This window comes from Rhinatrema bivittatum, chromosome 3 (genome assembly GCF_901001135.1).
Source record: "Rhinatrema bivittatum chromosome 3, aRhiBiv1.1, whole genome shotgun sequence".
In the NCBI taxonomy this organism is placed as follows: Eukaryota; Metazoa; Chordata; class Amphibia; order Gymnophiona; family Rhinatrematidae; genus Rhinatrema; species Rhinatrema bivittatum.
This window is the reverse complement of record NC_042617.1, coordinates 375,493,041-375,515,838: the sequence shown is the minus strand read 5'-3', so window position 1 is coordinate 375,515,838 and position 22,798 is coordinate 375,493,041. Positions and strand designations below refer to the sequence as shown.

General features: G+C 44.6%; 1 protein-coding gene across 1 annotated transcript in view; it reads left to right on the top strand.

The window, feature by feature from the left end:
* LOC115088599 (dynein gamma chain, flagellar outer arm-like) overlaps positions 1 to 22,798 on the top strand; it is a 535,861-nt gene that overhangs the window by 352,515 nt on the left and 160,548 nt on the right. The window contains exons 68-71 of the mRNA XM_029596857.1: positions 10,686 to 10,872; positions 14,140 to 14,247; positions 17,345 to 17,484; positions 19,181 to 19,312. Of these exons, the coding sequence (XP_029452717.1) occupies positions 10,686 to 10,872; positions 14,140 to 14,247; positions 17,345 to 17,484; positions 19,181 to 19,312 (567 nt within the window). The remainder of the gene's footprint in view (positions 1 to 10,685; positions 10,873 to 14,139; positions 14,248 to 17,344; positions 17,485 to 19,180; positions 19,313 to 22,798) is intronic.

Below are 22,798 nucleotides of genomic sequence, written 5' to 3'. Positions count from 1 at the left end.
TTGTTGCGCCAGGAGGTGGACCCTTGGCCTGGTGCAGGATTGGTAGGCTCCCTGGTTGGACCCAGAGAGCACCTGCCACCAGGAGGCGGAGCACAGGAGGAGACAGAGGCTAGCTGGAGCTTCACCAATAGCAACCCGGGGTTCCCTCAGGTTGAACCCTTGGTTACCCGGGCTGCCTGGTATTAGGAGGGCCTCGCAGGATCTCCGAGAGATAAAGTTCAGAGGTGTGCCCACCACAAACAAGGGTCCGTGGTCGATGTTCAGATCAGGAATCCCAGGAGCCAGAGCCAGAGAAGGCCAGAACAGTCTCTGAATGAAGAGCGAGGATCAAGGCCAGAGTCAAGGGATAGCATAGTCAGCCAAAGCAGGGGTCAATATCAGTGGTCAGTCTGTGGATGGTCAGTCAGGCAAAGGTCAGGTTCAAGAAGGTGATCAGACGTGGTCAGTGTTCAGGCAGAGGTCAGTTCCAGGCAGTGAGCAGTCGCGGTCAGTGGACAGGCAGAAGTCAGTTCCAGGCAGCGTGCAGACGTGGTCAGTGGACAGGCAGAGGTCAGTACTGGGCAGCGTGCAGACGTGGTCGAGGAAACAGGCAAAGGTCAAATCCAGGCGGCGATCAAACATAGTCAAAGTAACAGGCAGAGGTCAGTACTGAGAAGGCAGTCCAAAAGGTACTACATGGGGAGAAGAAGGAACAGGAGGACGCTGGAACAGGAGACTGGAACAAGACACTGGAACAAGGCACGGGAACAAGAAGGCAAACTTGCTATCACAACATGATCAACCTGATTGCCAAGGCAAGGAAGTAGGGTCTGACCACTTCCTTTTAAGCAGCCGTGGAGCTGGAATCCACCCCTGGCCCTTTAAGAGGCCGGGTGGTCCGCACGTGCCTAGGGGCGGGGCCGATGCCATGGAGGACGCCGAGCCCCGCCGTGAGGCAAGGGCACTGGAGACGTCGCGGGCTGGAAGCAGCCATGGAGGGGATGTGCCCGGAGCTGGTAGAAGGCGTAGCGAGGTATGCAGGCCCGGCCGTGGACCGTCCGCAACCGGGAAGCACAAAATTAATAAACAATCAGACATTAATACAGATGTCACAAAAACAAAGGAAAAATAATTTCCTCAGTAAACTGCAAAAGAAGGATTTCAAGAAAAGAAAAATGAAAAAAAAAATATACCTCTTAAAAAGTATTAATCAGAAAAGACCAGGAAATAGAGCGAACATATGCAGAGGAAATCCCATCTCAATCAGTGTAAACAAAGACGCATCTTTTTCAAGAGGAAAATGAACACAATATTGACAGCAAGTATCCTTCAGGAACAGAAAATGAGGAACCATGGAACACCCCCCCCCCCCCCCCCAATTCAGGAGAATGTCTGTGTGCATTGAAGAAGGACGGGCAACTGATTTGGGTCAAAAAACACAGACCATTTTTTTGCTCAAAAATAATCTTACACTTGCAGGGACAACTGAGATAAAAAGAGGCTCTCAAGCCAATCACCTCCTGCCTCAGAAACAAAATCCTCACCAATGCACCTGTGTTGCTCTAACAACATTGGGATAGATCCTGATTTTTTGCTGTAAATTATTTTTTAGCTTTATTTCAGAACCTAATCGTAATCTGGTTCTAATAGAAAAGACACTATTAAAGGTGAATTTTAAAATTAGGGGATATATGAATATGTTGGGCCGGCGTATGCCTGTTATGATGCTGCTCGCGGAGCCCATCCCACGAGCAGCCTCTCACCTCTGAGCCAGCCGGCGCCTGACCATCTCCCGGCTCGACGCCACAGGATGACTTCTTCTTGCGACCTAGGCCGCCCAGCCCAATGCCCCTGTATTGGCAGGAGGGGCCACTGTTGCCTCTTCGCGGCATGAAGCCACCGCCGGGATGCCTCTTCATGCAGCATGGAAGCCGCCGCCAACTGTCTCTCTTCACGGCTCTGGTGCTGCCACCGTTGCCTCTTCACGTGGCGGGGATGCTGCCAATGCCACTGCTTGCTCCTGCCTGTCCCCGGGCCTCTAGGCACGTGTGCACCTCAGTGCAACATTTAAAGGGCCAGCGGTGGGAAAAGCCCCATTGCCCCAATGGATGATGCCATCTTCCTGTGCCCTGTCCAGCCCTATACAAGGGCTCAGCTTGTTCTCCTTGGGGCCTTTGCATTGGATCTTCATGGTCGTCCATGCTTCTCCTCTCCGGTTAAGGTCCTCCCTGGTCTTCTCATGTCTAGATGGCTCTTTGTTAGATGTTCCTGACATTCCTGGTCTCCGTGGATGTTCCTGTTCTTCGTTGGAGGTACTTCGTCATCTCTTTGGTGTCCTGACGTTCCTTGTTCCTGATGTTCCAGCATTCCATGTTCCTGATGTTCCTGTCCTGGTCCTGATGTTCCCATTTCTGGCTCTCCTTACTGCTTCCAGGTTTCCTGCTTGTCCACCTTTCCTGACGTGCCACCGTCATGGTCCATGACCAGCTCATGGGGGGCTGTGTAGGGCGCTTCATGGCACAAGGCCTGTCTTCATATCTGCAGCACAAGTCTCTGGAAGGCCCTTGTTTTTAATGCTGAGGTCTGTTCCTGAATCCGAGTTCCAAAGTCTTGAATCCTGAGTCTTGAATCCTATCCCCGGTCATTGGAGTTCCTTGTTCCTGCTTCTGTCCATGCCCTAGACTCAAGCTAGAACCTGCTCCACTTCTACGTGGTCAGCGACCAGCCACGGGCGGCTGTGTAGGGCGTGCCTCGGTGCAGGCCTCTCCTGAATCTTCAACGTTTCCAGTTCCAAGTCTCCACTTTCTTGCCTGGAGTTTGCTTCGCTTCCGGCGTGGTCCGCAACCAGCCATGGGCAGCAATGTGTAAGGTGCACTGCGGTGCACTACTCACCCTATACTAGAGCCTGAATCCTGAATCCTCACCTGAGTCTTCCAAGTTCCTGAGTTCTATGTCTTGTCTTGTTCCTGCGCTCAGCCTCCATCTAGCCTCACGCTCTCATCGTTCCCAAGTGGCAGGTCCGGAAGAGTTACCAAGTGGCCGAAGGGCTACTCTCGAGACCAGCATTGCATTGTTGGGACTCACCTGTGCATGTAGGTCCAGTGGAGGTCTGAGCCTGCCTTGTTCCAGTTGCTCTATGTTCCACATCTTGATCCTGGTCCAGCCTTGTTCCAACTCCAGTCCATGCTTGAACACTCTCACCTCCCATGGTGTGTGTCTTGGGGCTCCTCCCTGAGCCGAGCCTGGTCCAAGGGCTCACATCCCCCTAGAGCAAGCGACCGCACCGTGCGCTCGCAACAGGCCTATATGCCAGATTATCTTAACTAGGAAATCACACAACTTCTATGAAATAGAAACATTTATATCCGTCTCTGACTCCTGGGTGTTAAGTCTTTCTTCAGTTTTCAGCATAACATCATGTTGTAGTTCAGTTTTGGGTCCTATTTATCAACTTGCATTAATGTGCTAACGCTCACATAGCAATGCTAGAAACACCGGATATAGGTCATGGTAGCAGTGTACTGTGATCCAGGCTGAATATTTAGATATTTAAAGTGGAGGGAGGGACTAGAAGGCTAATTTGGGCTACATTATAATGAACCCAAGCTGGCAAGGGGAGGGATGAGACCAGACCCATACCCCTTCAACTTTGCCAATTTATATGTATTTCACGTGCTCTGTAATGTGACGCTGATTGTTCTTTTCTTGGTTCTGTTTTATTGTTTTGTTTCTCTTGTTTCTCTTGGTATATAATTTGCCAATTTAAATCCTGACAGATGGGTTTGGGGTGAGGAAAGCATGGGGGCTAAAGGCTTGCCCTGGCAAGACTCATGAGTTAGAGCTTGTTGAGGGAACTGTGATTGAACTACTAGGCCCATGGGCTTCTTTTTTTTCTCTAAATACCAGCACCACTTAATTGGCTATATATTCTTTTGAATGTAACCTCTGGGCTAATATCCTCCATTGGAGTCCAAGGGCACTCCTCACATACTGTGTTTAATCTATCTTCCAAGTCCTATATTTTCATTAAAACAAACCTCCTTCCAGGATTCACCATGGGGGGCGGGAGTAGATTTCAAGGCCCTGGGTGTTGTTAAACTCCATTAGTAAAAATTAAGCTGGAGGTCAAGATGAGTTTCCAACACAACTTTACTGATAGCTCAATAAAAATGACTTATAAATGGATGTTACAAGTCCAATCTTCAGTGTTTTACACAAAATTACCTCATCTGAGTGAATCTGTGACTCAGTCTTTCAAATAACTGAATTTACCTTCCCAATATGAGGGACAGTTTGGAAACTTCCTCCTAAAACTGGGGTTGACTAGATGACTTATTTCAATACCCAATTCACCATACCTTAGACAAGATGTCTTGGATAGATTTCTTGCAGCTTCTCCAACCTCTTTCATTCCCTTGTAAGTAACTGGATGGCATCTCCCAACTCTTCTCCAGAATATTTATGATATTTCAAGTGGTTAACACAGGATTAGTGCCACTGTTTGCCTTCCCTTCTCCCTTCCTCTTCAGGGACATTGGTGGATGCCCCTGTCTCCTCCTAGGGCTGCTAACTTTTCCATGGAGAAAGACCAGTCACTTGGAGGGGCGGCCCCAGCTTCCCCCCTTCTTCCCTTTCAAATTGGGCCTTGATTGTTTCCTAGGGAGAAGCTGCCTGCCTGACTTCAGAGCTCGGGTTCAACTCTCCTCTTTCTCTCGACTCCCACAACTATGGAGTTGACATGCTGCTTCACTTTGACCTCATCTAAGTCCCACATGGTGCGACTCTGTCTCTCCAAACTAATTAGTTGTGTCATACCTTATAGCGTGTACGGGTCTGAGGATCCCCTGGATCTTTTGCCCAATTCTGTACCTGTGCTGAGGGGTTCCAATGTGAGCACTTCTGGTCACTAAAGTGTTGGCTTATAAGAACCTATCACACATTCATCTACCCTTCCCCCTTTTTCCTCAACTATTATCTCATATTTCTATATAAATAGCTATTTTACTCAGAGAGAGAAATGATATAGAAAAGGTGACTATATTTTCTTTCAGCAATAATAAGACAGATTACAAAAGAATGCAAGTAGAAAAGCATATAAAAGCAAAGCTAATCTAAATATACATATATGTACAAATCGGTGGCAGTGTACTTTCCAGCAAAGATTGCCCAGTCAGGCAGGTGAAGCAGTCACTGCACAAGGATGGAGATCATGGGCAGTACTGGGGGGGGGGGGGGGGGGCCTTCTCTCCAATTTTTTGGTTCTTGGCACAGTCTTTTATGCTTACTGGGTGTGTCACCCTGTCCTTTGCATCACCAAGTTCTTCACACTTCTGCCCCTACATCTCCCCCTCTCATGAGTGGTGACACAGTGGCACGCCCTTCTTTTCCTGTCTCTGTCTTTTTGTTTTACTTCCTGGCTTTGCCATTTTACTCTTTCCAGTACAGTCGTTATTTTACTGTTTACTCTATTTCCAGTAACGTTTACAATTATAAGATTATACAAACTTATTTTTATTCTCATGCCTATTTGCTCACAGTATGAGAAAACTGTCTAAACGCAGCACAGTGCCTGCCTGTATTGTATAGTATGCCACTCTTTGCCATGCGGTTTCACAGAGTTACCAAACAGAAATTAGCACTAATAACTGTAACAGCAGGCAGAGTTACAGCAGGGAGCAGGCAGAAAGAACTCACAGCTTTTAACACAGAAAGGCTTTTTTTTTTTTTTTTTGAGTACTTGTCCCAATAGATGCAGGGAATGAACAGAAAGATCCCACAGCTTCTAACACAGATAAGCTTTATTTTTGTTCCCATCTTTACCATGTGCAGTATATATATGTGTGTGTGTGTGTGTGTGTGTGTGTGGTTCGTCTGTGTGCTTTATGCACCATACATACCTGCTGCTGTTTTGCACTGTCCTCCTGCCCCGGCTATTTAAATTAGTCCTACACAGGCCATGGCATGGCCAAACTGTAAAGTCAGAAGCCCAATAACACAGCTCGGCTGTGCTGAGGCCTGCGCAGGACTCACTTAAACAGACAGGGCAGGAGGACTGCATGAAGCCGCAGGAGGTGCAGCAGAACTAATTGTCTTTAGTTTGGAGAGATGGGGGCTGCACCGGCGTGGGACTTAGATGAGGTAAAAGTGAAGCAGCGCGTCAACTCCACAGCTGTGAGAGATGCAGAGGAGGAAGAGAGTCAAACCTGAGCCCAGAAGACAGGCAGGTGATTGGAGCGCTGCCAAGTTGGCACCTCTTATTGGCACCTGGTCTTGCCTGACCGGGTTTTACAATGTCCAGTTACCCTTGTAACTGGACATTGTACAAAGGCTGGAAAACCGGGCTGTCTGGTCCAAATCTGGGCAGTTGGTCACTCTATCTCCTTCACACTTCTCCAGGTGAGGGAGGCTGAATTACTCCTAGCAAGGGGAATTCAGCTGACTAACAAAATTAGAACCAGGTCTTAAAAACTCCAAAGAAATGGAAGGAAGGGTGGATGAAATGTCCTTCAAAAGAATTTCAGAATTAGAAAATGATATTCTTTAGCAAAAAGGAAGTATCAAAGTAATATTTTCCCTTTGCAAATGTTGTGGGGGTAGAGCTATGGCCCAAGGTGGAGTTGATGCTACCTGTGGGGAAACCCCCACGTGTCCACGCCATTGGGAGGCAGAGCAGACTGGGAAGCAGTGGCTGACTGGAGCTTCGCCAGTACTAGCCCTCGTTTCCCGCAGGTTGAGCCCTTGGGTACCGGGGCCAGCTGGTCTTAGGCGGGTCTCTGTGTAGTTGATCCCGAGGAAGGTGTTCAGAACAGGGAGCCAGGAAGCAGGGTCCGAAGGAGCTGAGTTCAAGACAAGGCCTGGATCCAAAAGCCCGGACAGGCTGAGGCAGGCTAGAGGACAAGAACACATTAAGTCCGGGCTTGTAAGTAGGTAGAAGCCTAAAAGAGGCCAAGTCCATGTAATCTGCTGGAGGCAGAGTCAGGTCCAAGCTGGAGTCGGGAGAGGCGGCTAGAGACAGAGTCAGGTGCAGACTGAAGTTAGGGCAGGCGGCTGAAGACAAGGTCGAGTACAGGCTGAAGTCAGGGCAGGCGGCTGGAGACAAGGTCAAGGTACGAGCACAGGTCAGAGCCAGGAGTCCGTCCAAAGCGTGGTCAAGAGCAAGCGAGGGTCAAAGCCAGAAATCCGTCCAAGATAATCAGGAACAGGAAACAGGTAATTGGAACTCAGGAACTGGAAACAGGAACGCAGGACTGGAACAAACGAGCACAGGAGCAGGAACAGGAATGAAGGAGTAGCAACTAAGCACACGACAAGGCAAAGACAAAGTGGCGGGGTCTACCTTAAATAGCAGGGCCCAGCGACGCCTTCATCCCGGGCCGCGGGAAGGTTTCCCGCCGCGGCCCCTTTAAAATCGAGAGAGGCACGTGTGTGCCTAAGACAAATGGCTGAGAATACGAGGTGGCGACGACTGGGACCGGAGGAGGCTGCAGAGCAGCCAGAGGAACCTGGGGACGTGGTAGGAGTGCGAGCGTGTTGGCGGCTGCCTACCGCTGCTAGAGAGGAAGGGCCAGGTCCAGGACCCAGGCGCCGAGGGTGAGTATGGCCGTTGCGGGCCTGCCACAGCCGGGAAACACAACAGCAAATACCTGATGATAGAGGTTATCCCCCCATAAACGCATTTATTCATTTCCAAATTTAGTAAAAATGATCTACTTTTCTGCAGCTACTGCTTCATAAGTATTACAAACAACATTCTACCATGCATTCAACTTAATATAGGATCTGTCCTTCCAATTCTTAAGAATTAATTTCACAGCCAAACTAACCAAAATAACAAATAATTTCTTTGCCCTTGCAGAGAAATATTGTGCTAAAGCAAGAGATTTCCAAATAAGAAATATATATATATATGAGAATTCTTCATGAAATTGTAGAATCCAAACTGATTTCCAATAATCTTTTATATTTAAACAATAATAAAGCATATGTGAGAGCGTTTCTAATTCTTTGGGAACAAAAACAACATTTTCTGTCAATTTGTACCATGAATTTGGCTGTCTTACAGAGAGTCCAGATTGCCATATGTGCTGCAAGAAATTATATTCGCATGATAGATACTGACAGTGATATCTATTTAACAATTTTCTATACCGAACTTCATGACAAGCTTCATATCAGGCCGGTTTACATCAAACTTAGGGGTTAACTTAACAAAACCATATAACAAGAAGGCCGAAGCGCAGATACAAATAACAGGGAGAATGAACTTGGGGGCTAGAGTAGCCAGGAAATAAAGGACAGAAGAAACTGGAGGATGAGAACATATGAATATCAGTGGTTGGGTCGGTCATTTAGTCTATTGGGCTAAATGAAAGTATTGTTGCAATGTTAGGCTTGAGGGAAGGCTTGGACGAAAAGCCAAGTCTTGAGTTTTTTTCGGAAGGTAATCAGGCAGGGTTCCAGTCTTAGATCAGTCGGCAGGTTGTTCCAGATGATGGGGCCAGCTGCGGAGAATGCCCGTTCTTTCGTGGAGGTTAGTCGTGAGGATTTAGTTGGGGGAACTTGAAGGGTTCCTTTCTGTGCCGCTCTGATGGGTCTTGCAGATGTGTATAGTTTGAGTGGGAACTGAAGGTCTAAAGGTAGTTGGTTGTGTATGGATTTGTGGATAATAGTGAATGCTTTGTGCAAAATTCTGTATTTAATAGGTAGCCAGTGTAGGTTTCTAAGTATAGGGGTGATGTGAGTTCTCCGGTTAGTGTTGGTTAATATCCTGGCTGCTGAGTTCTGGAGCATCTGTAGTGGTTTAGTGGCAGAGATCGGGAGTCCTAAGAGGAGAGTGTTACAGTAGTCTGTTTTGGAGAATATTGTTGACACAATATTGCTACAATTATCTAGAAGGATCTGTCCCAAAAGAGCAATCCTCATTTAGGTTTAACTGTTGCATTTAAGTCATTCTCCCATACCTCCTCTGTGCCTCCTATACACCCTTCTATTTTCCCAATTTTAATAATGTTGTAAAATCTCAAAACCATCTTCGGAGATACCAATAATTTAGAATAAACTAATATATATTCTGCTTCCTTATGTAACTCAAATTTTGTTGCAAGTATATAGTGGCAAAGCTGAAGCCATTGCTAATTCTGTAAGTTAAATAGCCCATATACAATGGGTAATTCTTGAAATGCCATTAAGTTTATCATTTTCCATAATTTATCCTAAAGACAGTCATGTAGATGATCAAACTATCCGCAGTCTAGGCAAACCCTGTGAGAAGCTTTCACCTGCAGGGTTGGCCAAAATAATAAAATGAGAACTATGCGGGTAATTTTGCTTTGTGCTTGCACAAATATTTGCCTGCTTTTTTTGTGTGAGGTCTTTGTTTAGCACAACTAAGCAGTTAGTTTTGATTATTCAAAACTTCTCGAGCAGTGCCTCCCCCCGATATAATCCTGTCCCAAGAACACCCCCAAGGACACGTGTAAAAACTCCCATATTGTTGTCAAATGCAGGTAGAGGGTGGACAATAACCAAAAAGCCCAGTTCTGTGGATACAGCAGCATTCTACCTTATGGAAAGGCCTTGCATTATTGCTCTCCCACCCCTCTCTCTTGTGTTTTAAAGGGAGCTTTTTGCCAAATTGGCAAACTTTTCAATTTTTGCCAGGTGGAGCCATCTTGATCTCAAGATTTTGAAGTGCTTTACGAGTTGCTACAATTATTAAACGACTTAGCATAGTCGAACCAGATATCAGATGTAAAGCTTGTTCCCTCTCTAACGCCCACCATCTAAGTGTGTGTCATTCATTTCACTTAATTGCCTTGATTAATTACCTTTGTTTGGTAAGAAAGCGGAAGGAGCCAATGGCTGAAATCAGTATCCTCCCTGTTGCAAAAGATATGCCCGATGATAAGCACTAAAACTGAGAAAATTCCCCTTTCCTGTTCCCTCTCTCCCCAATCCCTCCCCCCTTATTCTTACTTACCTTCACTTTATACAGAGCTATGGGCAGCATTTTACCCCTTCATAAACATTTTGTCAACATTTGTTACGTGCGGGCGCTTTTAATATGCGTACCTTGAACTTGAAAACTGCCCCTGTAAAATCTTCCCATCATGGCCCACAAGTAGCAATTTGAGACGACAGCAATTTGAATTAAGACAAGTGGCAATTTGAACTAAGAACAAATCTCTGCTGCGTGCTTCACCCAGGCCTCTTCTTTCAGTCCATCCCTCCTTTATTTCCTCCTCTTGTTTTTTTCTGCTGTTCCATAGGCATTGTGCAGGGCGTTAATGCTTCTTTCTGACAGCTGGAAGTTTGCAGTTCCAGTCCTCTTCGTCACGGGACTGGATCTCTGTGGTGGAAATTTCTCCCACTTGGAGCCCTGAGATTGTCTTTCTGGTTGCCTTGAGTTCTGTAAGGACGAGTGACGAAAACAATAACTTGTATGTAGGGGGGAGGGGGTGTTTTGTAATTAAAATGTGCTTTCTGAATTTTAGTGAAATTGATATTTTGAAGTTAATTAGAAAAAAAAACCCCTTTCCAAGTGGGGCAAGTTTCCCCTTCCCTAACTTGCTGCTACACTGCCTCTTTTTCTCGCTAAAAAGTTGTGTATTGTGGAAGGCTTTGCATGAAAGTAGGACTTTCGGAGCTTCATGTTAACATGAGCATTTGATCTGCTGTGCAGTAACTGAGTGACTGTGTTTCCACAGTGGGAATATTCTCCTGGTGGGCACCGTGGGCTCCCACCTTCGCACTCTGGCGAGACTTGCCCTCTATGTAGCTGATGTGCTCCTTCACTCAGTGGACCCATCGGGAGAGAGCAACTTTATCAACAGCTTGAAACTGGCCGTCCAGATGTGTGCTGTGGAAGGGAAGGCTACAGCCATTTTGCTAAGAGTAAGCTTCAACAAAATTGCTGCATTTCATTTCTCATGGGATAATAAAAAGTGAAATTATTTCTAAATAGATTTAGAGCCAGATGGTATTTGATGCCTTTTGGTCAGCAAGAAGGGTTCCCTATCTCACTGGGTGCTTCTCCCCTCCCTCTCACCCTCCCCTCCCCTCCCCTCCCCCATCCCATTCTTCACTGATGATCTCCCTTTCCTACTTGCACTCTCTCTCCTAGTCTCTGCCTCCTCCTCTGCTTTCTACTCACTATTCTCTTCCTTCTGTCACTCCTCTTCCTCCTATGCCCCTCCACCTTCACACCTCCTGATCCCCCCTACTCTTCCTTCCAGCCCTCTGGCCCTTCTCCTCCCTTTTCATTCTCCCAATGCTTCCTGGTGTGGGCATGTGGCCATGGCTCACACATTTCTTTGGAGCGATACAGAAGCATTATGACATTTTCCGTTTTATTCACCATTCCCTTTCTAATAATTCCCAACATTCTGTTTGCTTTTTTGACTGCCGCAGCAAACTGAACCGACGATTTCAATGTGTTATCCACTATGATGCCTAGATCTCTTTCTTGGGTTGTAGCACCTAATATGGAACCTAACATTGTGTAACTATAGCATGGGTTATTTTTCCCTATTTGCATCACCTTGCACTTATCCACATTAAATTTCATCTGCCATTTTAATGCCCAATTTTCCAGTCTCACAAGGTCTTCCTGCAATTTATCACAATCTGCTTGTGATTAACTACTCTGAACAATTTTCTTTCATCTGCAGATTTGATTATCTCACTCATCGTATTTCTTTCCAGATCATTTATAAATATATTGAAAAGTAAGGGTCCCAATACAGATCCCTGAGGCACTCCACTGCCCACTCCCTTCCACTGAGAAAATTGTCCATTTAATCCTACTCTCTGTTTCCTGTCTTTTAGCCAGTTTGCAATCCACAAAAGGACATCGCCACCTATCCCATGACTTTTTACTTTTCCTAGAAGCCTCTCATGAGGAACTTTGTCAAACGCTTTCTGAAAATCCAAGTATACTACATCTACCTGTTCACTTTTATCCACATGTTTATTAACTCCTTCAAAAAAGTGAAGCAGATTTGTGAGGCAAGACTTGCCTTGGGTAAAGTCATGGTGACTTTGTTCCATTAAACCATGTCTTTCTATATATATTCTGTGATTTTGATGTTAGAAAACTTTCCACTATTTTTCCTGGCACTGAAGTCAGGCTAACCGGTCTGTGGTTTCCCGGATCGTCCCTGGAGCCCTTTTTAAATATTGGGGTTACATTTGCTATCCTCCAGTCTTCAGGTACAATGGATGATTTTAATGAACCAAATCACTGTGAACCAGGAAGATGTAGTTGGCCAGATTGATAAACTGAAGAGTAGCAACTCGCCTGGACCAGATGGTATGCACCCCAGGGTTCTCAAGGAACTCAAAAATAAAATTTCAGATCTATTAGTTCAAATTTGTAACCTATCATTAAAATCATCCATTGTTTCTGAAGACTGGAGGGTGGCCTATGTAACCCCAATATTTAAAAAGGGCTCCAGGGGTAATCCGGGAAACTATAGACCAGTGGGCCTGATTTCAGTGCTGGGAAAAATAGTGGAAACTATTCTAAAGATCAAAATCACAGAGCATATAGATAGACATGATTTAATGGTACACAGTCAGTATGGTTTTACCCAAGGGAAGTCTTGCCTCACAAATCTGCTTCATTTTTGTGAAGGGGGTTAATAAGCATGTGGATAAAGATGAAGAGGTAGATGTAGTGTATTTGGATTTTCAGAAGGTGTTTGACAAAAGTCCTTCATGAGAGGCTTCTAAGAAAACTAAAAAGTCATGGGATAGGAGGCAATGACCTTTTGTGGATTACAAACTAGTTAAAAGACAGGAAACAGAGAGTAGGATTAAATGGTAAATTTTCTCAGTGGAAAAGGTTAAACAGTGGAGTACCTCAGGGATCTGTACTTGGACCAGTGCTTTTCAATATATTTATAAATGATCTGCAAAGGAATATGACGAGTGAGGTTATCAAATTTGCAGATGATACAAAATTATTCAGAGTAGATAAATCACAAGTGGATTGTGATAAATTGCAGGAGGATTTTGCAGGATTAGAAGATTGGGCATCCAAATGGCAGATGAAATTTAATGTGGACAAGTTCAGGGTGTTGCATATAGGGAAAAATAACCCATGCTATAGTTACACGATGTTAGGTTCCATATTAGAAGCTACCACCCAGGAAAAAGATCTAGGCATCATAGTGGATATTATTTTGAAATCAGTTCAATGTGCTGTGGCTGTCAAAAAAGTAAACAGAATGTTAGGAATTATTAAGAAGGGAATGGTAAATAAAATGGAAAATGTCATAATGCCTCTGTATGGCTCCATGGTGAGACCACACCTTGAGTACTGAGTACAGTTCTGGTTGCCACATCTCAGAAAAGACATAGTTGTGATGGAGAAGGTACAGAGAAGGGCTACCAAAATAATAAAGGGGATGGAACAGCTCCCCCATGAGGAAAGGTTAAAGAAGTTGAGGCTGTTCAGCTTGGAGAAGAGATGGCTGAGGGGGGACATGATAGAGGTCTTTAAAATCATGAGAGGTCTAGAACAGGTAAATATAAATTGGTTATTTACTCTTTCGGATAATAGAAGGACTAGGAAGCACTCCATGAAGTTAGCAAGTAGCACATTTAAACTAATCGGAGAAAATTCACTCAATGCACAATTAAGCTCTGGATTTTGGTGCCAGAAGATTTGGTTAGTGCAGTTAGTGTAGCTGGGTTTTAAAAAGGTTTGGAAGAGAAGTCCATTACCTGCTATTAATCAAGTTGACTTATGGAATAACCACTGCTATTACTGGCATCATTAGCATGGGATCTGCTTTGTGTTTGGATACTTGCCAGGTACTTGTTGCCTGGATTGGTCACTGTTGGAAACAGGATGCTGGGCTTGATGGACCCTCGGTCTGACCCAGTATGGCAATTTCTTATGTTCTTATGTTCTTGAAAGCTCACACACTATTACACATTTCTTGTCCTTTAAAAAGTATCATAATCTATAAGGATTTCAGTTTTCTCTAGGATCAATATAGCTACTAGAACTGTACTCCAAAATTGTTTTAAAATTTTAATGAACTGAAAATGTCATTATGTTGGCCATTCTAGACAATAGAATAAAAAAAGAGGAGTTTTGTAAAATCATTAAATATCTCTTAATTGATCAGATCTTCCTGTTCTTTCTGCTAGGCTCAAGATCTAGTGAAAGAGCGTTTTCTAGATGCCATCAATAGCCTTCTCATAGGTGGAGAATATCCACCTCTGTTCTCTACTGAAGAAATGAATGACCTCTTGCAGGTAACGGGTCTAAGCCAAGGTGTTCAGGGACATTTTATGAGTCAGGGGGTGCAAAGGAGCAGTAATTAATTGTTTTTCTTCAACAACAGTACTTCTTAAACCAGATCTAAATCATTTGCAGGCCGATACAGTAAAGTCTGCGGGAGAGCGGGCAAACGCCTGCTCTCCCGGCGCACGCACCAGCCACTCGCCGGTGCGCGCGATTCTGCCATAAAAACGGGCAAAAGGAGGCGCTAGGGACACTAGCGCGTCCCTAGCGCCTCCTTTTTGGCAGGAGCGGCGGCTGTCAGCAGATTTGACAGCCGACGCTCAATTTTGCCGGCGTCTGTTCTCGAGCCCGCTGACAGCCACGGGCTCGGAAACTGGATTCCGGCAAAATTGAGCGTCCGGTTTTCAGCCCGACAGCCGCGGGCTGAATTCAAATTTTTTTTTTTTAAACTTTTTTTACTCTTCGGGACCTCCGACTTAATATCGCCATGATATTAAGTCGGAGGGTGCACAGAAAAGCAGTTTTTACTGCTTTTCTGTGCACTTTCCTGGTGCTGGAAGAAATTAGCGCCGACCTTTGGGTCGGCGCTAATTTCTGAAAGTAAAATGTGCGGCTTGGCTGCACATTTTACTTTCTGTATCTCGGGGAATACCTAATAGGGCCATCAACATGCATTTGCATGTTGAGGGCGCTATTAGGTGCCGCGGGTTGGACGTGCGTTTTCCTCCCCTTACTGAATAAGGGGTAAGGGAAAATGCACATCCAAGAGGATGCTAACAGTGTGCTCCATCAGAGCGCCCTGTACTGTATCGGCCTGAGAGTTAGCTGTAGAAATAGAACCTTTAAACTGTTTGATTTCTTTTTGTTCTGCTCTCAAAAGAAAATAAAAAAGGTACATTTTCAGTAAGCCGCCTGACAAATTCCATGTGTGTTTTTCAGCCCATTCCAACCAGCCTGATCTTCAAACAGAGAATACTTGCATACTTTGTGTTTGAAGATCAGGTTGCTGAGTGGATAAAAAGTCCACACGCACCTTATATCCTCTCAAGTGGGAATGTAAAGTACGTGGGTTGAGCGTGCTTGTACATTTTTTAAACAATGATTTCTGTGCATAGTTTTCTCCCCCCAACCAAGTTATGCCCCAGGCGAACACCTCTTTTTACTGCAGCTATAGGTATGTGTCACAGTAACTGACAGCAGAAAAAGATCATCCGGCCCATCTAGTTTGCTCAATTATTCTGTCCACACTGCTAAGGATGTGCCCCAGCTGCCAGCCACAGAACATGACATCCGCAAGATTTCTTCGTAACCAAGACAGTCTTTTTTGTTTTTTTCTGTCTTCTTCCTTTGTACTCCACAATCTTGGGTTAGAAGAGTTGGGGAATAATCTAAACAGCCAGCAGTATTAGTGTGGCCATTGCCCAGACATCTGGTCTCCTGAATCCCTGTTTAGCCTACCAGACCTACCAGACTGTGCGAGTGCCTGCATTTCCACCAGGACTTCCAATTATTATAGAACTTGCAGCCTGCCAGACAGACCCTGCCAGATGGATGCTAGAGTTACCACTAGGACTTCTAACATGCCATATTAACCACTTTGCCATACATTCTGGTCGCCCCAACACTCTTGCCAAATTCTGTGCAGAAAATAGCAGAGGAGACCCCAGCATGCAAGGCGAAAATGGAAGGCCCCCGTGTGCTGTGAACGGTGTGCCCTGGCCTTCATCTTCGCCGCGAACAGCGCACATCCCGCGGCACACGGGATGTGCCTTCCCTTTTCGCTGCGAACAGTGTGCCGGGCCTTCATCTTTGCTGCGAATGCTGGTGAGAGAGAATGTGTGTCAGAGAGGGGAGGGGAGGGTGAGAGAGAGCAGGAGGGTGTGAGAAAGAGCATGGGGGGGGATTCCTGTGAGAGAGAATGTTTGTGTGTATGAGAGAGGAGAGGGTGATAGAGAGCATGGTTGGTAAGAGGGGAGGTGGGGAGGGTGAGAGAGAGCAGGAGGGTGTGAGAGAGAGCATGGGACGTAAGAGAAGGGGGCTGGGGGATGCTTGAATGTTTCAGAGAGAGGGAGCTTATGTGCGAAGGAGTGTGTATGTGGTGAGAAATTGGGAGCTCGTGTGTATGAAAAAGAGATTGTGTGTATGTGAGGGTGCTAGCCTGTGTGAAGAGATTGTGTATGTGTGAGACAGAGCCTGTGTGAAGGGCTGCCTGAGAGAGAGACATAGGTAGCTTGTGTGAGGATGTATGTGTGAGAGAGAAAGGGAGCTTGTGAGGGTGTGTATGCAAGAGAGGGGGGACCCTGTATGAGGGGATGTGTGTGTGTGCGAGAGAGTGAGGGAGCCTGTATGAGGGTGCGTGTATGTGTATTAGAGAGAGGGAGCATGTGTGTGAGAGAGGGAGGAACAGAGGGAGTCTATGTGAGGGACAGTTCTGAGAACAGGGTCAAAGTCTGGGACTAGCAATAGAGTGGAAGGGGTTGAGCCTAGAGGTGGAGGGGAGAGATACTGGCAGGTGGAGGAGTTGGGGCCTGAGAGGGCAAAGTGGCCAGGGAAGTAGAGAGAGCGAGTGGAAGGGACACTCTTACAGTGAATTTCTAGGGAAATTTTTTCTGTAATAATTTAAAATTTAATTAGACTGTCATGTAAATTGTGTTATTTTGACCAATATAAAGTTTGCAGAATTTTGCAGAATTTTCAGTCTTTGTGCACAGAATTTTCAGTTTTTGTGCGTAAAATTTTAAATTTTTTTGCGCAGAATTCCCCCAGGAGTACAAAACAACGCTTGGGGCAATTTAAAATGATTATTGTAAACTGCTGTTGTCACATGTATTTGTTAAAATTTGATGATTTCATCACCAGCAGAGTCATTAAAGTGGAGTACAATCATGTTCCCATGATACACCAGACCATTCTCATTCATTTTAATTAAAATTACAAAGTTTGGAGAGAAAGAATAGATAAAAAAAATATATATATAAATGCATTTTGCTGCTATTTGTCACTCAAGTCATTTTCCATAAAGCATATTATATAATTGTAAAGAATAATATATGCTTGCACATTAATGCCTATTATGGTTATTTGTTTGAAAAAAAAATGTTATCTTAGGTATTGGGCCCTGTCTTGCGTCGTAAACATCCGCACCTTGAGTATGACCCAGTTAAGTACCTTGTGTCTCAAGTGAAGTCCAAGCTGCACATAATTGTGTGCCTCCCGCCACACCACAACCTATTGAAGACTGCATCAGAGTAAGTCTCCCAAGTGCAGCGAAACGCCAGGCTATCCCCTCCGTGCCTTTACTTCAACTTTAGTAGTTAAACTCGTTTCCAGGCATTTATTCTCCATAGCAACTGCTGTTAAAAAGAGGAGATAACTTTTTTTTTTATTTGCAAATCTGATTTTCTTTTCCCATGTAAGATAGCACACAGATGGAGATCAAGAACTCTTAGCACCTTCTTTCCTTTTCCACCGTCCCTCACCCCCTACTCTCTTGGAACCCGTTTATATACTCATCTGATTTGTGTGAACTGGTTAGCATGGAATAACTATGAAGCAGTAGCTATAACTGAGATTTTCTGACTGATGCACAGTAGGACAGAAGCATATATATACTACCATGGCAGTTTCATTCCTGGTGCAATGTCATAGACCCCAGGCCTAATCGCTGGCTTTCCCCTTGCCTTTTAGCACGTAGGAGATCCTCTGTGCTGCTTCCATGCTTTTCTGAGTTTGGTTACTGTTTTTGTCTGCACCACCTCCACTGGGAGGCTGTTCCATGCATTTACCACCTTCTCTGTAGAGAAATATATCCTGACGGTGCTCTTGAGTTTTCCTCCTTTGAACTTCGTACTATGCCTGGTGTTCTAGAGCCCTTTACCCTCTGAATAAGGTTTGCTTCTTATGCGTTATTGAGGCGTCTGAGGCATTTAAATGTCTCTGTTGTAGTTCCCCATCTCCTCATTTCATATAACTGTTGGTGTAAACCCTGTGCTATTTTTATAGCTTTTTGCTGAATCACCTGCACCCTTTGTACAGCCTTTTGAAACTATGCCTTGAGAAGGATATAGAAAAGGTGGAGGCAGTCAAGGGAAAGACAAATGCACCTCAATCCAAACTCTTGTTGGTATTTTCCCAATAATTTGTGAATTGAACCATGATAGATAAGTGAATGTAAGAACCAGAAGAGTTGAAGACTTGAAATGGCATTACTCTTACGCTTATGCATATTCCGTCACCTATGAGGGGTGAATTTCTCAATAGGCAAAGTAGGCAGGTGCCTATGGGCAGCCACCTTGTAGTATGAGTCACTCGCTTTATATATCAGCTGTGGCTCCATGCCATCTTATTTGGGGAGGGGGGAGAATCAGTTAGCTGTCCACATGCCTAAGGGCAGCCAGGGCTATAAATCTGCCCCTGGGTATTTGTATTGCTTCCTGCTCCCATGAGGCCTTGTGACTGAGTTCTCTACATGTTGAAAAATAATTAAGATTGTAGACCAGACTCTTGTCTGGTTGTGCTTGCAGTGTCAACATTCTGTGTGGCTATGTTGGCCGTTTTCTTTTCAGCTGGGTCTGGAATTTCAGAAAGAAACTCAAGGCTTCCCGTAACAGAATAAATTTTGATGAGTGTTAAATCATTGACATGACCAACATTGTCTTTTTACACACAGAGTCTTGCACTCTTCTAATGTGTGGCGCTGAGATTCAACTTGATATGCTTTCAAAGCCGGTGCAAAGTAAGAGGGCAGGAAATTTCTCTGCAGGCTCAAATTTTCAAAGGAAAACTCCCCAGGGAGTTTTCCTTTCAAAATTGGCTTGCAGGTACCATGGGCAGTTTTACGGTTGTCCATATGCTGTAGCTCCCACATAACAGATGTAGTTTCAGTGTTTCTGGGAAAAAATGTGTGTCATGTTCCTGTCTTGGAAACAAATGTTTTCATTCTAGGAAGTATCCTGGGTTCCTTTATGGCTGCCAAATGATTTGGATTGATAACTGGTCAGAGGAGACGATTTGTGACAAAGTCCGGCACAACTTCGCTAGGCAGAAAATACTGGAAATGCACACAGAAGAAACAAGGTGAATGATTACACCCTGCTCTCAAATAACTAAACTACTTCAAAGAGAATTCTCAATTATTTATTCTAAAATTGAGTCACAGGTATGTCTCTGTTGCTTTCAGTTACAAAATATAATATTTAGGGTCAGATTTAAGATTCAGGCAAATGTAGGGCAAAAAAACCCAAGAAGTTGAAAAGTGGCTGCTTGAAGCAGTGCACAGTGGTGTTTTTCCTTCCAGGACATCTCCCAACCCCTCCACAATCCACCGCACCCAAGTCTGTGGGAGGAGAGGAGAGCAGAGGCAGTGGGAGGGGACGGTTGCAGTTTGCTCCTCCTGCTCTCCCACTCAAACTGCTACAGGGAGTAGTGGTAATGGCTAAAAGTCCCGCTGCACCTCCTACTCTCCTTCCCGGTGCTTACTATATATCTGCAGCCTCTTGACTGAAAGCCCGTAGCTGCTCATGCACACCTGCCTCCAGATGCATTTGGAAAGGACGACAGTCGGATCATTTCTGAGCCCCTTGCCTGGGGCTTTTTTTTTCAGCTTTGCCTACTTGGGTTTTCTTGCTGATTTCCTCCTCTGAGCATGTAAACTCTGTCACAGTCAGCGAACAGTAGGTTTGTGCTTCCTTGCTGTATATTGAGGATCCTTTCAGATCTGACTTTTAATCTCGGCAACAGGTGCTTCTACGTTCCAAAAGGCCCAATCCTAATTACTCAGCATGTGGCGTTTCTCAGATTACCAGTGCTTGATTTTATTTTTCATTATTCTAGGTTGGGATAACAACTAGCGTTAAATGGGATCAAACTGTAGGGCAGTGCTCTATTAGCTATGGGGTTCATATTCAAAAGCCATTTAGATTTATTTATTTTTATATACCGACATTCAATCTCAATTGAGATATCACACCGGTTTACATTCAGGTACTGTAGGTATTTCTCTATCCCCAGAGGGCTTACAATCTAAGTTTTTGTACCTGAGGCAATGGAGGGTAAAGTGACTTGCACAAGGAGTGACAGCAGGACTTGAACCCTGGTCTCCTGGTTCATAGTCCACTGCTCTAACCACTAGGCGATGGATAACCTAACAATTTCATCTGAATAGCATAGTTGGCTATATTATTCAAGGCTTGTTGTTATATTTTGTTTGTATATTTTTTATATTTGTTTGTATATTATATTGAACGTCGGTATAGTAACAATAAATAAATAAATATTCAGCCAGATACAAAAAGGGGCGTTTTGAGGGTGTTCCAGGGAGGGGCTGAGATATCCAGCTAACCTAACCGAATATCGGGTATATCCAACTAGGTTAGCCGGATAAAGTTAGACCTGCTTCTGAGCTGGTCTAAAGTTATTCATTCTTGTGGCCAGATAACCAGCCACTTAACTGGATATCTTCAGAAAATATCCAAATAAGTGGCAAACTTAGTGAAAAAAAAAACAAAGCAGGCCTTCAGGCCCCGACTAAATCCCTCCCCCCTCCTCCCTCAATCCAAACTTCATGGTTGGACCCTGCTGCCCCTTCCCCAAAAAGCCCAAATCGGAATTAAAAAAAAAATAAGGGCTGGGGTCGGCACCATCTCCCCTCCCCTCACTCTCCACTTGCTTTTCTAAATCTTAATATCTGCAGACCCCCTCCTTCTCTATGCCCATCCTTACCCTCTTGACCCTCCCTGTACCTTAAAGAGTCATTTCTCTTCAGCCCAGATTGCGGCAACCTGCTACCACAACCCAGGCCCAGCTCGTTGGGAGGGTCACTAAGGAACTATATTGGAAGCACAGGCTTCCACCGTAGGGCTCCGGAACTATGCTAGAAGCATACGCTTCCGATGTCGTTCCTTAGAGAAACTAGACGCGCCAGGCCCAGGTCGCGGTAGGAGGTTACCGCAATCCAGGCTGAAGAGAAATCACTCTTTAAGGTACAGGGAGGGGAAGGGTGGATATGGGGGGAAGGAGGCGGCCAGCAGATATTAGGATTTAAAAAGCAAACTTGGAACTTGAGCAGGAAGAGGGGGGAAGGGGAGAGTCTGGCACAGACTACCGGTCCTTATATTGTTTTTTAAAATTCTGATTTGGGCTCTTTGGGGAGGAGGCATCAGGTCCAACCATGAAGTTTAGATTGAGGGAGGAGGGGAGAGATTTAGTCAGGGCCTTTAGGCCTCTGTTTTTGTGGGGGGGTTTTCAATATGTTTGCCACTTAATCAGATATCTTTTGAAGATATCCAGTTAAGTGGCTGGTTATCCGGCCACACAAGGCTGGATAACTTTATACATAATTAGCTATTTTCAAAAAAATATCCGGTTATTTTTAAAGTTATCCAGCAATCATTAGCCATAAAACTTTATTCGGGGATATTCAGTGGGACGGTTACCCCACTGAATGTCAGGGACAAGTTATCCGGCTAAATTAGCCAGATAACTCGTCCACTAAATGTCCAACTGAATATTAACATTTACAATGTTTCTGGAGAAAAACAAATTCTTTGTAGGCCGAGATACTTTCTGTGACCCGGGTCTAAATTCTGCTCCTATGTCACTAGCAAAGTGTCCTTTCACTTGTTCTAACATGTTCACTTAACCTCTGCTTTTGATTATTTTGTGATTGTGCTGTTGCAGAAGACTATGGTATTGTTTCTCACCCTCTAAGGCCTAGATTTATCAAAATGCTATAAGTATAGCAAAAATAGCACCTGCGTTTAAAAAAAAAAAGAGGGGGCATGGTTAGAATAATTTCCTGTTTACCGCATAGGCAATTTCTGCAACATGTGATACATTTATCACATCTACCATTGGGTGGGGGGGGAAGAGCGAGAGAGAGCCTCTGAATAGACCTCAATATGTCACTCTCTGTTCCTGGTGGAAAAGTCCATAAACAATTATAAAGATGGACTTAGGGAAATCCAGTGCTTATCCCTGGGTTAAATAGCATGGAAACCTACCTTTTGGAATCCTGCCGGGTATTTGTGACCTGGATCGGCCACTGTTAGAAACAGGATGCTGGGCTTGATGGACCTTTTGTCCTGACCCATTATGGCAATTCTTGTTTTTATGGTATTTTCTTGTCCTGTCTAGCAGACGAAATTCTGCCTTAAAGTGTCTGAGACAATTCCAGTGCAACATTTACCTAAGTGTAATTTTATTGAATCCATAAAGCTGGTGCCAGGACCACAAAAAATTCAGCACCAGACCTCTCTTATTTTATGTGCCCCAGCTTAGGCTTACACTTCTGTTAGACCAACCTAAGAATAATTCAAAAATAAACTTTTGAAATCGCATAGCTCCCTTCATCAGAATATCTGAAAAAAAGACCTACAGTATTTGGCCTTGGAACCTCATGCACAAACATTGGTGAATTATTCTTATCTTTCACTGATCTGGTGAAGGGAATATAACTCTTGAAAGACAGTCACAACTATATAAAGTTAATCCAATGAAGAGATATCACCTTCAACCTATTAATTGATTTATTTATTTATTTTTATTACGCTTTTCAGCACTTTA